This window comes from Lingula anatina, chromosome 6 (assembly GCF_051362555.1).
Source record: "Lingula anatina isolate TDL-2025a chromosome 6, LinAna3.0, whole genome shotgun sequence".
NCBI classification, from domain to species: domain Eukaryota; kingdom Metazoa; phylum Brachiopoda; class Lingulata; order Lingulida; family Lingulidae; genus Lingula; species Lingula anatina.
The window spans coordinates 23457868-23472843 of NC_141772.1; the positions used below are offsets into that span (position 1 = coordinate 23457868).

Here is a 14976-nt window from a genome sequence, read left to right on the forward strand (position 1 = left end):
TAGAATCCATATGGAGTCCCGTAGGGTTCCTATAGAGTCCTGTAGGATTCCTATTGAGTCCTGTAAGGTTCTCGTAGAGTTCTGTAGGGTTCTTATAGAATCTTGTAGGGTTCCTATAGAGTCCTGTAGGATTCCTATTGAGTCCTGTAGGGTTCTCGTAGAGTCCTGTAGGGTTCCTATTGAGTCCTGTAGGGTTCTCGTAGAGTCCTGTAGGGTTCCTATAGAGTCCTGTAGGGTTCCCTTAGAGTCCTATAGGACGTCTGTTAAGAAAGGGTTGTGTTCTCACATTTACGTTACATTTTGTTTGCTTTAGTTCAGATACTTGTCGTCCAGGCAGACATCGTACCCGCAACAATGACAAAGATACGGGGGACAGCGTCCACGAGCTTTAGAGACCACGGCAGAGGCTTGGATCTCCGGAATGGTGGTAACCCACAGCTTCCAACGACTTGGTATGACGTCAGAAGCAGACTTGGTGACGTCACCTAACTCGATGTATTCTTTCTTATCTGATGTGTATGGTGGCCAGGGCGTGGTGGGCAGGTCTGGTTTGTTTGGATCCCTTTATTAAACGAATGAAAACTATTCTGTATTTATACATGGCGTCAACCTACAGTGAATGTTAGACCTGTGTGTAGAAAAACGAAACTCTGGAAATTCTAACAGTTTCGTTTGTCATCTAGATTTATTGTACACTAATATGTTGAGAGAGTCACTTTCTTTAACTCAAATTTAGGTTTTATGTTTCGTAATCAAGACGAGAAATGGCGCACTAGTACAGATTTCAGGTTTATTGCTATAACGGCCGTTTTGTGGTAAATAAAAATATTTTTTATGAGTTGTTTACAATGTATGTATTGTGAAATATAGATCTCACACGAAGAGTTGCTATCCCTTTAACTATACTTTAAAGAAATAATTGTTGTAGCACCAGAATTATCAGATCTACACTTACCCTGTTTTAGCAAAGTTTGCCCAATACTTCATCATTTCGTAAGAAATCCTCTTGTCTCCGTCATCAAAGTCGACGCCGTCATCAAACATTGTGGGGTGATCGTGACCAAGGAGGTACGAAAGGTCGTCTGCGTGGTTTGACCGATCGAACCAAGGAGGGGTTTTCAAAACATAGCCATATGAAGGTACCTTTGTGAGGTAGTACAGATATGTAGAGCCATTACCCGATGACGCGTGTTTAGTTGTCAGAATTGCCACCGGTCCTGCTAACGCCCAGTCTGTCACGATGTCAACGTAGCGGTTAGCAGTGTCATATCGATTAGCTGTGCCGTTGTAGTATTCCTTCATCAGCACTTTCCCAATCTTGGCTTCGTGGCCAGGTGCGACTTCCTTCGCCACGGCAGGGATGAACTTGTCTCTTAACTCTGCAGGCGTGATCCCGTTATCGATGTCATGAGTCAATATCGCCCCATCTCCGTCAGTGAACCCTGTCAAACAGTCCAGAGAACGAAAGTGCCGGATCACTTCTGAATCAGGTTTTTTAAACATGTCTGATAAGGATTCTGGGAACATATCGCCATCGACCTCGGCGCTGTAATGGAGGATCCCAGGGACGCCTATGGTAGCAACGATACTCGCGTCTAGGAGTCGTTCAGCTTTTGTATTCCGTAGGCAATCGAGGAGTTTTGGCCTCTCTGTTGGCCCAGCGTGGCAGCCTATAATGTCGCCAATCCTTAAGGAGAGTGTTGCAGCTTTTTCCGTCGACCACGCCCAATATGCCCAGGGTGCTCCGCTTTGAGGAATGAAACGCTGAAACAGGCCCTTAGCTTTTGTGGTGAGAGCAAGCTGAGAGACACTGCTACCCCCGGCAGATTCTCCGAATATAGTAACGCTGGAAAAAGATTAAATTTTGATGGAGGCATTCGAAATGCACAAGTCTCCTTCAGGGTTCTTCCATGCGTAAGTATTTATCTGATTAATTGAATCTACCGGGTTCGGATCATTATATCATGTAATACCACTAGGAAGTATTTGTTGGGTGGATGTATTTTATTCTTTCATTTGAGGTAACACAACAATGTCACTTAAATTCGATGTAGTATATATATTTTCTAAAACATGCATTACCTTCACTGGTTTGGCCAAGCCCAAGTAGCAGAAAAGTCTCGAAAATTCAAACAAAAGACGGACAGGCAAGCAGGCAGACAGTTTAAACAAGTAACAATCATTTCAATCTTACTTTTTAGGGTCACCACCAAAGGCTCCAATGTTGTCTTGTACCCACTTCAGGCCCTCAATCTGATCCCACAGTCCCAGATTTCCAGGTGCATTAGCGCCATCTATACTCAGGAAACCAAATGGTCCCAGGCGATAATTTACTGATACAACGATGATGTCGCCTCTTGCAGCTTAATAGAAAATACACACTGTAGGTCTATTTTTTAAATTTATTTCACAAACAGTGTATTAGAACACCTTTCTGACTCCTTTTTTGTCTTTTTATTCTTATTTTCCCTTTCTTTCGGTTTATTTGTAAAATATTAAGATCAAAATGTAGTCTTAATTTTCATACTGAAAATCCAGACGAAAGTTTAACACCATCTTTGAATTAGTGGTGTAACAATTGTAAAATGAGAAAAAAAAAACATCGGTGTCAATTTGTCTTTAACATGCTATATTCTGTTTAAGATATAAATATTAAAAATAAAGCGGACGCAAACATTTATTTAGGCGGAGAGGACTCATCTAGGTTCAAAGCAAACTAAAATATTTGGTTAAAAATCTGCGATTTGATTTCTATTTAGGCACTGGACCTATATACATGTAGATGCACCGCCAACGAGCAGATTGTATAACCATTAATAAGGGTCATCCAGTGGACCTACCGAATTCGGTGAAATCATAGTGAAAACTGCCTCCAATGTAGTAGCCCCCTCCATGAATCCAGACCATTACAGCTTTGACGCCAGGGGTATCAGGAACAAACACGTTGAGTGTCAGGCAATCTTCAGATATCTGCAGTGGATAATGAATTACACATGAGTCACGACTCCTCCAAACAAATACCAATAGCTTTGGATCAATAATTCATGAAATATGAACATGAATGAAATTGCAGTTTGTATAAATATCATAGTCCTGAGAGAACACCCAAAGCGGAAGAAGAAGAAAATTAAGAATTTTACAACTTTGATTTAAATTAAGATTCTAAATCTCACGTAATGCTGTCAATGATTATAAATCCTACATGTTACATGTATAATTTAATGCACTAGTATGTGAACTTTGTACATGTATACCCACGTTCTTCGGGACGGGAAATCCAAAAGGGTTGGGTCTCTGCATGCAAGCTGGACCGTACGCCGTTGCTTCCTTCACCCCCGGCCAGCGGCTCGCAGTCTGGGGCTTTGCAAATCTAAGGTTCCCAACTGGCGGCGTGGCAAAGGGAATTCCGAAAAATTCGTTCACAGTTATCCCGTTCACTGTTTTGTTGAAACCACGTATTATACCGGTTCTGATGGTGACCTCTAACTGGCTGTCTACTACATTTACTGACAAAATAAGCAAAGGCAGGTATCGAATGCACCAAGCCATTTTACGAGATTTGATCAAGAACTAAAAAAAGTTTGTGGCTCAGTGTTTGCTTCAGTGTTTGTGTTATGGCTATATCTTATCATGCTACCTGAATCAGGTCAGAGTAACGTGTCTGCTACACTATGAGGGTAGACTGTGCGACCTACACATGTCAATGAATGCCTATCTCTACCATAGCAATTCCATAAGCTTTGTTTGTTGACAACTTAGAAACTTTAAATGCAAAACAGTTATACCATGTACGTTAAGTGCTCTCTTATGATAACGCATATGATCTTTTGAGGACAAAGAACTCCTTTAACAAGATAGCTGTCTTATGTTGTAATTGTGGAATTTAGAACACAATGCTGCCCTAGCTTGCCTGATACGTTTTATGTAAAAAATTGTTTGTTGTTTTTTGTTCATGGCGCAGAAGTTGAGAAAGCTACATAAGTGAAAATACTGTGGAGATAAAATTTAGTGATATAAGCGGCATGTCCAATATTACATGTACATTCATATTAATTAATGCTCCCAACTCAATAAAATTAAAAAATAATTATCTCGGCAAATAGGCTGACATTAAAATTAAACTACAGTGGTGGGTATTGCTCAAACAACGAAACCACTTGCCCTTAATGTGGAAATTTTGCTAGAAAATGATTGACCATGTATGTTGTATCTTTAAAAAATTAAAATTTAAGTACCCAATATTCAGAAAGTTGGGAATTCATCTTCGTAAGCATACTTTCAAACATGGGGCAATAATTAGCGAATTCAACAACAGCAGTTCAATGATGGAGATTAAAATATTAATAGAAATAAAAAGGGCTAAATTAAATCTTATACGTTAAATTGATAAAAGTTCTTTGCATAATAAATTTTGTAAATAGGCCAACAATTCCCATATAAATGTACAACCTTGAAAATAAAACCTTTGATCGTGGCTAATTTCAGTCAAATTATGATATAAAATGTGAATACATGCAATCTCCAACTCAGAATAATAATTGTGATGTCATTTGATAATATACTTACTGACTTCGGTCACTATATCACATTATTTGTGTACAAGCAACATGTCGATAGGGTTTCCTGTACTTTTTGTTTGTTTTATGATCATCTGTTAAATACAAAATGGCCGGCAAAACCCAGAAATAATGAATTTTTTTACATTAAATGTCTCTAAACATTAGTAATAATCATGCTTCAATATCAGTTTTGAACTAAATGCATATGCCAGTTTTTTTTTAGTTTTAAGCCATTTATTGCAGTAAATTAGCTTTGCCGGTGCTGGTTAGCTCCATACAGAGACAAAATAACGATTCTAAAATCGGTGGACCAGTTAATGCACCAGGATGCGACAATTGTGACTATACTCAACTAACACAATGGCTGCAAGTGGACAACTTTGTATGCAGGTACATGTATGAGTTCATCTGCGTTCACAAGGCACATGGTTTGTTTTTCTACAACTTGAATTAAGTATGAATTTCAACAAGCCACGCTCCATACTTTATTTATGAGTTTTTAGAGTCTCACTAAAACAAGTATTTTATTGCATGACAAATCACTTACAAAATTATTAGATAGTGAAATTATAGCTTCGTGATAACAAGACGAGGACATTAAACCATCCCCAGAAGAAAATTTCAAATAATATACATGAATTAATTACAAATTAACAATTATAAAAAAACAGTGTACAAGTGATATCTTAATTACCAGGCGAAACAAGTTAGTTGGCGAATTAAAGTAACTTCCCAGGAACCGACCAATTAATTTAATAATTAGATAATTGTTCTGTTACACAACAGATTATGATTATGAAATAATAATTATAACAATCATACACTTTATTTTAAGAGGGTAACGCGTGTTAATGTACATTTATCTTCCAGATGACCCGTGTGTCCTTCGTGGCCCTCGTACATTCATTGTGCTCAGAGTTGATTGAAATGTTGTATAAACTACGTATGCACGTTTCAAACACACCGCTTTCACTCTGTTCACACTCTGAATACTAAAATAGTCTGAATACTAAAATAGTCTGAATACTGAAATAGTCTTTAGTGTACCAAGATGTGCACGTTAAGTGAACCTTTTTCTAAATGTTAGTTTAAGGACGTGCCACCAAGGCCCACATCATACCCGCCACTATGACGTAGAATGGGGGACGAATGCCGCCAGCTGCAGAGACGGTAGAAGCCTGGATCCCCGGAATGGTGGTCACCCACAGCTTCCATCGACTGGGTATGACGTCAGAGGCAGACTTGATGACGTCACCTTACTCGACGTACTCTTTCCCGGTTGCTGTGTATTGCGGCCAGTTTGTAGTCGGCGGGTCTGGTTTGTTAGGATCCCTTTATGAAATGAATAAAAACTATTCTGTATTAGTGCGTGGCATCAACATACAGTGAAGGTTAGACCTGTATGTAGAAAAACAAATTTCCTGAAAATTCCAAGAGTTTTCCTTTACCACCCAGGTTTATTGTACGATATTGAGAATGTTACTAGGCTTTTGCAAACACTTCTTGGTAACTAAGAGATTTCCACAGCTGTATGTTATTCCCTACCGTCAGGGAAAAATAAATTCAACTATACTTTAGGGGAATATTGTGAAAACAGAATTATCAGATCTATACTCACCCTGTTTTAGCAAAGTTCGCCCAATAATTCATCATTTCATAAGAAATCCTCTTGTCTCCGTCATCGAACTCGACGCCGTCATCAAACATAGTTGGATGATCTGGACCGAGGAGGTACGAAAGGTCGTCTGCGTGGTTTGACCGATAGAACCAAGGAGGGGTTTTCAAAACGTAGCCATATGAAGGTACCTTTGTGAGGTAGTACAGATATGTAGAGCCATTACCCGATGACGCGTGTTTAGTTGTCAGAATTGCCACCGGTCCTGCTAACGCCCAGTCTGTCACGATGTCAACGTAGCGGTTAGCAGTGTCATATCGATTGGCCGCGCTGTTGTAGTATTCCTTCATCAGAACGTTCTCAATCTCGGCTTCGTGGCCAGGTGCGACTTGCTTAGCCACATCAGGGATGAATTTGTCTCTTAACTCTGCAGGGGTGATCCCGTTATCGATGTCATGGGTCAATATCGCCCCATCTCCATCAGTGAAACCTCCCAGACAGTCCAGAGAACGAAAGTGCCGGATCACCTCCGAATCAGTGTTTTTAAACATGTCTGATACGGATTCTGAGAACATGTCGCGATCGACTTCGGCGCTATAGTGAAGGGCCCCAGAGACACCTATGGTAGCAACGATACTCGCGTCTAGGAATCGTTCAGCTGTTGTTTCCCGCAGACAATCGAGGAGTTTTGATCTCTCGGTTGGCCCAGCGTGGCAGCCTATAATATCGCCAATCCTTAAAGAAAGTGTTTCAGCTTTTTCCGTCGACCACGCCCAATATGCCCAAGGTGCTCCCCTCTGAGGAATGAAACGGTGAAACAGGCCCTTAGCTTTTGTGGTAAGAGCAAGCTGAGAGACACTGCTACCCCCGGCAGATTCTCCGAATATAGTAACGCTGAAAAAAAAAAGAGATTTAAAAAGTTATTGCGTGTGCTTCAAGTAGAACTTATGATCCCATTATATAAGAAGGGGCACAAACCGACGGTACAGATTTTGTAAAGTTAGTCAAAAATTGTCAACCAAAGAAAGTGAAGAGAGCGTTACTGTAAGATTTGTTTCACTCTCTTAGAGGATAAGCAAAAAATCAAATTTTGTTTATTAGCACACGGGTTTGAAACGGTAAAGTAGTTGTGGGAGATATCGAACTTGTCATTTTAACAGACGGACAGGTGGGCAGGTAGGTAATGTGAAAGTAAATATTCCTAATAAACTTACTTTTTAGGGTCACCACCAAAGGCTCCAATGTTGTCTTGTACCCACTTCAGTCCCTCAATCTGATCCCTCAGTCCCAGATTTCCAGTTGCATTATTAGTGCCATCTATACTCAGGAAACCAAATGGTCCCAGGCGATAATTTACTGATACAACGATGATGTCGCCTCTTGCAGCTTATCACAATGATAGAAAATATACACTGAATCTGTGAATTTGATTTCATATTTGAAATTCACTTTTCTTTCTTATTTATATTTTCTTTCCATTTTTCTCTTCGTTTTCGTTCTTATCATTTAACTTAGAGAAATACAATAGCATGAAAAATATCATCTATTTCAAGTTAAATGTTTTCAGCTTACTTAATCTAAAATGCAATTTCTTTGACAGTTGGCGACCATAATGAATTAACTTAATTGCACCACAATGATTCCAAACAGTAAATGAATATTTATTTACAAATTTACAACTTGCAAACATGGGCAAAATCTCGAATCAGTGGAAAGACTACCCACGTCTAACATTTTGCAGGTTATGAAATTTTAAGCACGAACAAATAGGCGCCTCGGATCACCAGAACTGCCCAAAGGACCTACCGAATTCGGTGAAATCATAGTGAAAACTTCCGCCAGTGAAGTAGCCTCCGCCATGAATCCAGACCATTACAGCTTTGACGCCAGGGGTATCAGGAACAAAAACGTTGAGTGTCAGGCAATCTTCAGATATCTGAAGTGAATTAATTACAGGTAATGCAGAAATAAACATTGTGATTTGATTTTGATGTGATATAATTATGCTGTCCCATCAAAAATGAAGAATTTGTTAAGTCGAGCTTATGTTGTAACAGCTGCGTTTTTTTTTTTTTTTTTTTTTTTTTTTTTTTGGGGGGGGGGGTAAGCACTGTAATATCACTTTTAAACAGACCAAACTCACCAGAAAATATATCAACACATATTTTATCACAACAATGACTACTACAATAAGTTCCATTGTATCTGTGGCGAAGCGTAGGTCTTTCTGCTTGTTCTGCTTTCGTGTCATGCTAATTTTCAAAAAAGAACTTTCGTTTTTCATTAATTTTAAAACATTAAATATAAAGTTACTAAACCTACTTTCTTCGGATTAGGAAATCCAAAAGGGTTGGGTCTCTGCATGCAAGCTGGACCATACGCCGTGGCGTCCTTCACCCCTGCAGCTGCTCGCAGGCTGGGGCTTTGCAAATCTAAGGTTCCCAACTGGTGGCTTGGCAAAGGGAATACCTAAAAATTCGTTCACAGTTTTCCCGTTCACTGTTTTGTTGAAACCTCGTATTGTACCGGTTGTAATGTTGACCTCTAACTGGCTGTCTACTACAGTTACTGACAAAATAAGCAAAGGCAGGTATCGAATCCACAAAGCCATCTCATTAGCGTTCCTGACGAAGTTTATGTCCTAAAATCCGAGAAGTAAAGACCAAAATATCTAGAAGAGCTGCAAAATTATAATTTTCGCTCTCATAGATATTACACGGAAGTTGAGAGCAGTTAACTCATAAAATGTGAGTACTGCATGTATCTATAGACACTTAAGTCATAATAATACCTCTGCAATAAAACCTTAATCATGGCATGCATTGTCCTCAGGAAAACGACGTATTGTTTCAACTTCGATAAAAGCACTGTTTTTCCTTTTCAAGAATTTAAAAAAGCATTTTTATGCCGTTATTACCTGCCTAATTTCTAATTTCAGATTGCATTTGAGTAATAAAACCTCTGTAATAAAACCTTAATCATAACATGCATTGTCATCAGGAAAACGTCGTATTGTTTCAACTTTGATAAAAGCACTGTTTTTCCTTTTCAAGGGTTTTTAAAAGCATTGTTATGCCGTTATTACCTGCGTAATTTCTAATTTCAGATAGCACTGTGGTCATAAAACCTCTGTAATAAAACCTTAATCATAACATTCATTGTCATCAGGAAAACGTCGCATTGTTTCAACTTTGATAAACTGACTATTTTTCCTGTTCAAGAGTTTTTTAAAGCATTGTTATGCCGTTATTACGGGCGTAATTTCTAATTTCAGATAGCACTGTGGTCATAAAACCTCTGTAATAAAACCTTCAAGTGTGTGTCAGTGGGTTAGATTAATGTATAGGGGAAGGTTTTATGTAAAACTTCAATCAGATTTGTGTCTTCGGAGATATGTTTATGATTATATTAATCATTTTGGGTAACCTTCAATTAAAGAAAACGACCAGTTTGCTTCTTCAGTTCATTGTAAGAAAGGAATCATCCTCCATTTTAGTGCAATAATTTCTTCATACATATCATATTGGGAGAGTGGATACTTAAAATCATTCAAGTAGATAACTACAAGTAGCTGACCGAAAGGCACTTGAAAGTGTCCAATCCAAGAACAGAATATAAAAAAATGACGTGAACATGTTGAATACCATCTACTTCTGGAGCCCATAAATGAAATGGACGAGATACCAGTAGACTGTTGGATGGGTGAAAGCTCTTTACCAATAACTTGCTGTTTTGTTCAGGGTGAAGAATATAGAATTTTGTCGTGTATTCATCTATTTAATTTACACTTTTCTATAAACAAGATAACTTTGCCAACTTTGATAAGCATCACACATAGAATGAACGACGATTTTTAGGAAACGAACCGTCAAGTTGAATGCAACGGTTGAGCATCTCAGGGTGTGAGGGTTGTGACGAGGCTCAATGACACAATGACAGCAAGTGCCCAGCATTGCCACAGCCCTTTAGTTTAATGAATTTCATCTATGTGCACCGAGCACACGCCTTTTTTCACACAAAATTTATCTCAATATTTATTTCAACAAGCTTCAGTTCATAAAATGTTCACATGACGAACAAATCTTAAGTTTTTAAAGGTTTATTAAACATTTTTTCATGATTGAATCTACATTGCTGGAGATAAAGAGACAAGATTTGTCAGAAGCACAACGAATGCATGAATTCCATAGGCAGAATTACAGCAAAATGTCCTTATTATTAATCAACTTGTCTTTATCGTTCCAATAAAGGTGAGTTTTTACAAATATGGTAGTTAATTAATGTTTTTAGTAAAATATTAGTTTATTAATCTGTTATACAATCAGAAAAATAACTAATTGATACTTGAGTGCCTTTTGTATATTTATGATGCTGATAATTATTATATACATGTATCAGTTCATTCGACACAACACATTCAGTAACATCTTTACTGTAAATACTAAAATAGTGTTAAATTTAGTCAATCTGGGTTCCACTACAGCAATAACGCAGATAAACGTCCAGTGAACCTTTTTTTATGCTTTACATAAAGCACGTGCCACCAAAGCACACATCATACCCCCCATTATTCCGTAGAATGGGGGACGAATGCCGCCAGCTGCAGAGACCAGTGCAGGCACGGGAGAAGCCTGGATATCCGGAATAGTGGTCACCCACAGTTTCCATCGACTGGGAATGACGTCAGAAGGAGACTTGGTGACGTCACCTAACTCGATGTATTCTTTCCTGGTTGCTGTATATTGTGGCCAGTTTGTGGCCGGCGGGTCTGGTAGATTAGGGTTCCTATATTGATTGGATTAAAATTATACTTAATTAAGATAATTAGGCGTGGAATGCAACCTGAAAGTGTGTTTGAATTTCTAAATAAAAATTTAACTTTCCCAACCTCCCATAAAACTGTTAGGATGTTTACATGTACTTAAATTGTAAGGTAGTGCAAAAACAAATACATCTTTCTTTGCGCGGAATATGTTCGTTTGTAAAACGTTTGAATCATCTAAACAGACCTATCTTACTTCATTACACAAATATCTCACTAACTGATATGCTTAAAAGTCAACAAAATTGACCTATTAAAGAGGCAATAGAAGAAGAACATAACCCTAGACTATGAGTCATAGGATACGTACCATCAGAATTACAAGATTATTACTCACCCTGTTTTAGCAAAGTTCGCCCAATATTTCATCATTTCGTAAGAAATCCTCTTGTCTCCGTCATCAAACTCCACGCCGTCATCAAACATTGTAGGGTGATCCGGACCAAGGAGGTACGAAAGGTCGTCTGCGTGGTTTGACCGATCGAACCAAGGAGGGGTTTTCAAAACATAGCCAAATGAAGGTACCTTTGTGAGGTAGTACAGATATGTAGAGCCATTACCCGATGCTGAGTGTTTATCTGTGAGAATTGCCACCGGTCCTGCTAACGCCCAGTCTGTCATGATGTCGACATAGCGGTTAGCAGTGTCATATCGATTAGCTGCGCTGTTGTAGTATTCCTTCATCAGAACGTTCTCAATTTCGGCTTCGTGGCCAGGCGCCACTTGCTTGGCCAAATCAGGGATGAACTTGTCTCGTAACTCTGCAGGGGTGATCCCGTTATCGATGTCATGGGTCAATATGGCCCCATCTCCGTCAGTAAAACCTCCCAAACAGTCCAGAGAACGAAAGTGCCGGGAGACTTCTGAATCAGGGTTTTTAAACATGTCTGATAAGGATTCTGGGAACATATCGCCATCGACCTCACCGCTGTAATGGAGGATCCCAGGGACGCCTGTGGTAGCAACTATACTCGCGTCTAGGAATCGATCAGCTGTTGTTTCCCGCAGACAGTCGAGGAGTTTTGACCTTTCTGTCTCCCCGGCGTGGCAGCCTATAATATCGCCAATCTTTAAAGAAAGTGTTGCAGCTTTTTCTGTCGTCCACGCCCACTCTGCCCAGGCGGACCCGCTCTGAGGAATGAAACGGTGAAAAAGGCCTTTGGCTTTTGTGGTAAGAGCAAGCTGAGAGACACTGCTAGCCCCGGCAGATTCTCCGAATATAGTAACCCTGGAAACAAAATAAAAATTTTGATGGAGGTACAATTAAGGCTCCGTCGGGGTTCGTCGATGCGTTATCAGTGTATTGACTGATTGCATCTATGGGCCGTTATCTTGTATATGTAATACTAAGGTATTGGTTGGGCTAGATTTACTTTATTTCCTCATACTGAGGTAAGATAAAGCAATATATTTTGCATGGACGTGTCAGTGCTCAGCATACCACACACATATCAATGAAATTAAATGTAACATCATATATTATATGTATTTTCTAAATATATGGCCAAACTGGTTTGGACAGAGCCCAGGAAGTGTCGAGTGAAACAAAAAGACTAAGCAAAAAACATCAAACCGATATTTTAACAAAGGGAGAGGGAAGCAGGCGCACAGTTTAAGCAAGTCACATTCCTGACAAACTTACTTTTTAGGGTCACCACCAAAGGCTCTTATGTTGTCTTGTACCCACTTCAAGCCCTCAATCTGATCCCACAGTCCCAGATTTCCAGGTGCATTAGCGCCATCTATACTCAGGAAACCAAATGGTCCCAGGCGATAATTTACTGATACAACGATGATGTCGCCTCTTGCAGCTTATAAAATAGAAAAGAGAAAAACATAGTAATAAAACAAAGCAAAATGAACAGGTGGAAAACATATAATAGAACAAACAGTGTATGAATTTTCAGGAACTTTCACAAGATGCTTACTTTGATGAAGCCTCCATGCAGATGTATGGAGAGGACAGGTAGACCTACTGATTTATCTTGGTTCAAAGCAAACTGAATATTAATCATTGGTCTTGTTTTCTTTAGAGACCGGACCCAGAAAAACCGCCATAGAGAAGTTTTTATAAACCACGGTCATCAAGTAGACTTACCGAATTCGGTGAAATCATAGTGAAAACTTCCACCAGTGAAGTAGCCTCCGCCATGAATCCAGACCATTACAGCTTTGGCGCCAGGGGTAACAGGAACAAACACGTTGAGTGTCAGGCAATCTTCAGATATCTGCAGTGGATAATGAATTACACATGAGTCACGACTCCTCCATAAACTCCATACAAATACCAATAGCTTTGGATCAATAATTCATGAAATATGAACATGAATGAAATTGCAGTTTGTATAAATATCATAGTCCTGAGAGAACACCCAAAGCGGAAGAAGAAGAAAATTAAGAATTTTACAATTTTGATTTAAGTTAAGATTCTAAATCTCACGTAATGCTGTCAATGATTATAAATCCTACATGTTACATGTATAATTTAATGCACTAGTATGTGAACTTTGTACATGTATACCCACGTTCTTCGGGACGGGAAATCCAAAAGGGTTGGGTCTCTGCATGCAAGCTGGACCGTACGCCGTTGCTTCCTTCACCCCCGGCCAGCGGCTCGCAGTCTGGGGCTTTGCAAATCTAAGGTTCCCAACTGGCGGCGTGGCAAAGGGAATTCCGAAAAATTCGTTCACAGTTATCCCGTTCACTGTTTTGTTGAAACCACGTATTATACCGGTTCTGATGGTGACCTCTAACTGGCTGTCTACTACAGTTACTGACAAAATAAGCAAAGGCAGGTATCGAATGCACCAAGCCATTTTACGAGATTTGATCAAGAACTAAAAAAAGTTTGTGGCTCAGTGTTTGCTTCAGTGTTTGTGTTATGGCTATATCTTATCATGCTACCTGAATCAGGTCAGAGTAACGTGTCTGCTACACTATGAGGGTAGACTGTGCGACCTACACATGTCAACGAATGCCTATCTCTACCATAGCAATTCCATAAGCTTTGTTTGTTGACAACTTAGAAACTTTAAATGCAAAACAGTTATACCATGTACGTTAAGTGCTCTCTTATGATAACGCATATGATCTTTTGAGGACAAAGAACTCCTTTAACAAGATAGCTGTCTTATGTTGTATTTGTGGAATTTAGAACACAATGCTGCCCTTGCCTGATACTTTTTATGTAAAAAATTGTTTGTTGTTTTTTGTTCATGGCGCAGAAGTTGAGAAAGCTACATAAGTGAAAATACTGTGGAGATAAAATTTAGTGATATAAGCGGCATGTCCAATATTACATGTACATTCATATTAATTAATGCTCCCAACTCAATAAAATTAAAAAATAATTATCTCGGCAAATAGGCTGACATTAAAATTAAACTACAGTGGTGGGTATTGCTCAAACAACGAAACCACTTGCCCTTAATGTGGAAATGTTGCTAGAAAATGATTGACCATGTATGTTGTATCTTTAAAAAATTAAAATTTAAGTACCCAATATTCAGAAAGTTGGGAATTAATCTTCGTAAGCATACTTTCAAACATGGGGCAATAATTAGCGAATTCAACAACAGCAGTTCAATGATGGAGATTAAAATATTAATAGAAATAAAAAGGGCTAAATTAAATCTTATACGTTAAATTGATAAAAGTTCTTTGCATAATAAATTTTGTAAATAGGCCAACAATTCCCATATAAATGTACAACCTTGAAAATAAAACCTTTGATCGTGGCTAATTTCAGTCAAATTATGATATAAAATGTGAATACATGCAATCTCCAACTCAGAATAATAATTGTGATGTCATTTGATAATATACTTACTGACTTCGGTCACTATATCACATTATTTGTGCACAAGCAACATGTCGATAGGGTTTCCTGTACTTTTTGTTTGTTTTATGATCATCTGTTAAATACAAAATGGTCGGCAAAACCCAGAAATAATGATTTTTTTTACATTAAATGTCTCTAA

General features: G+C 38.7%; 1 protein-coding gene across 1 annotated transcript; it reads right to left on the reverse strand.

Moving 5' to 3' along the window:
* Positions 1 to 309: 309 nt before the first annotated feature.
* LOC106152684 (uncharacterized) lies at positions 310 to 14882 on the reverse strand. The gene is made up of 15 exons (XM_087016026.1): positions 13522 to 14882; positions 13095 to 13224; positions 12639 to 12807; positions 11334 to 12224; positions 10693 to 10959; positions 8497 to 8626; positions 7981 to 8110; positions 7389 to 7560; positions 6178 to 7068; positions 5820 to 5874; positions 3259 to 3570; positions 2841 to 2970; positions 2195 to 2363; positions 956 to 1846; positions 310 to 562 (listed from the first exon to the last, which is right to left on the reverse strand). Exons 1-15 carry the CDS (start codon positions 13810 to 13812, stop codon positions 310 to 312), a joined length of 4881 nt encoding a protein of 1626 aa, XP_086872152.1. The 5' UTR covers positions 13813 to 14882.
* Between the last annotated feature and the right edge of the window lie 94 nt (positions 14883 to 14976).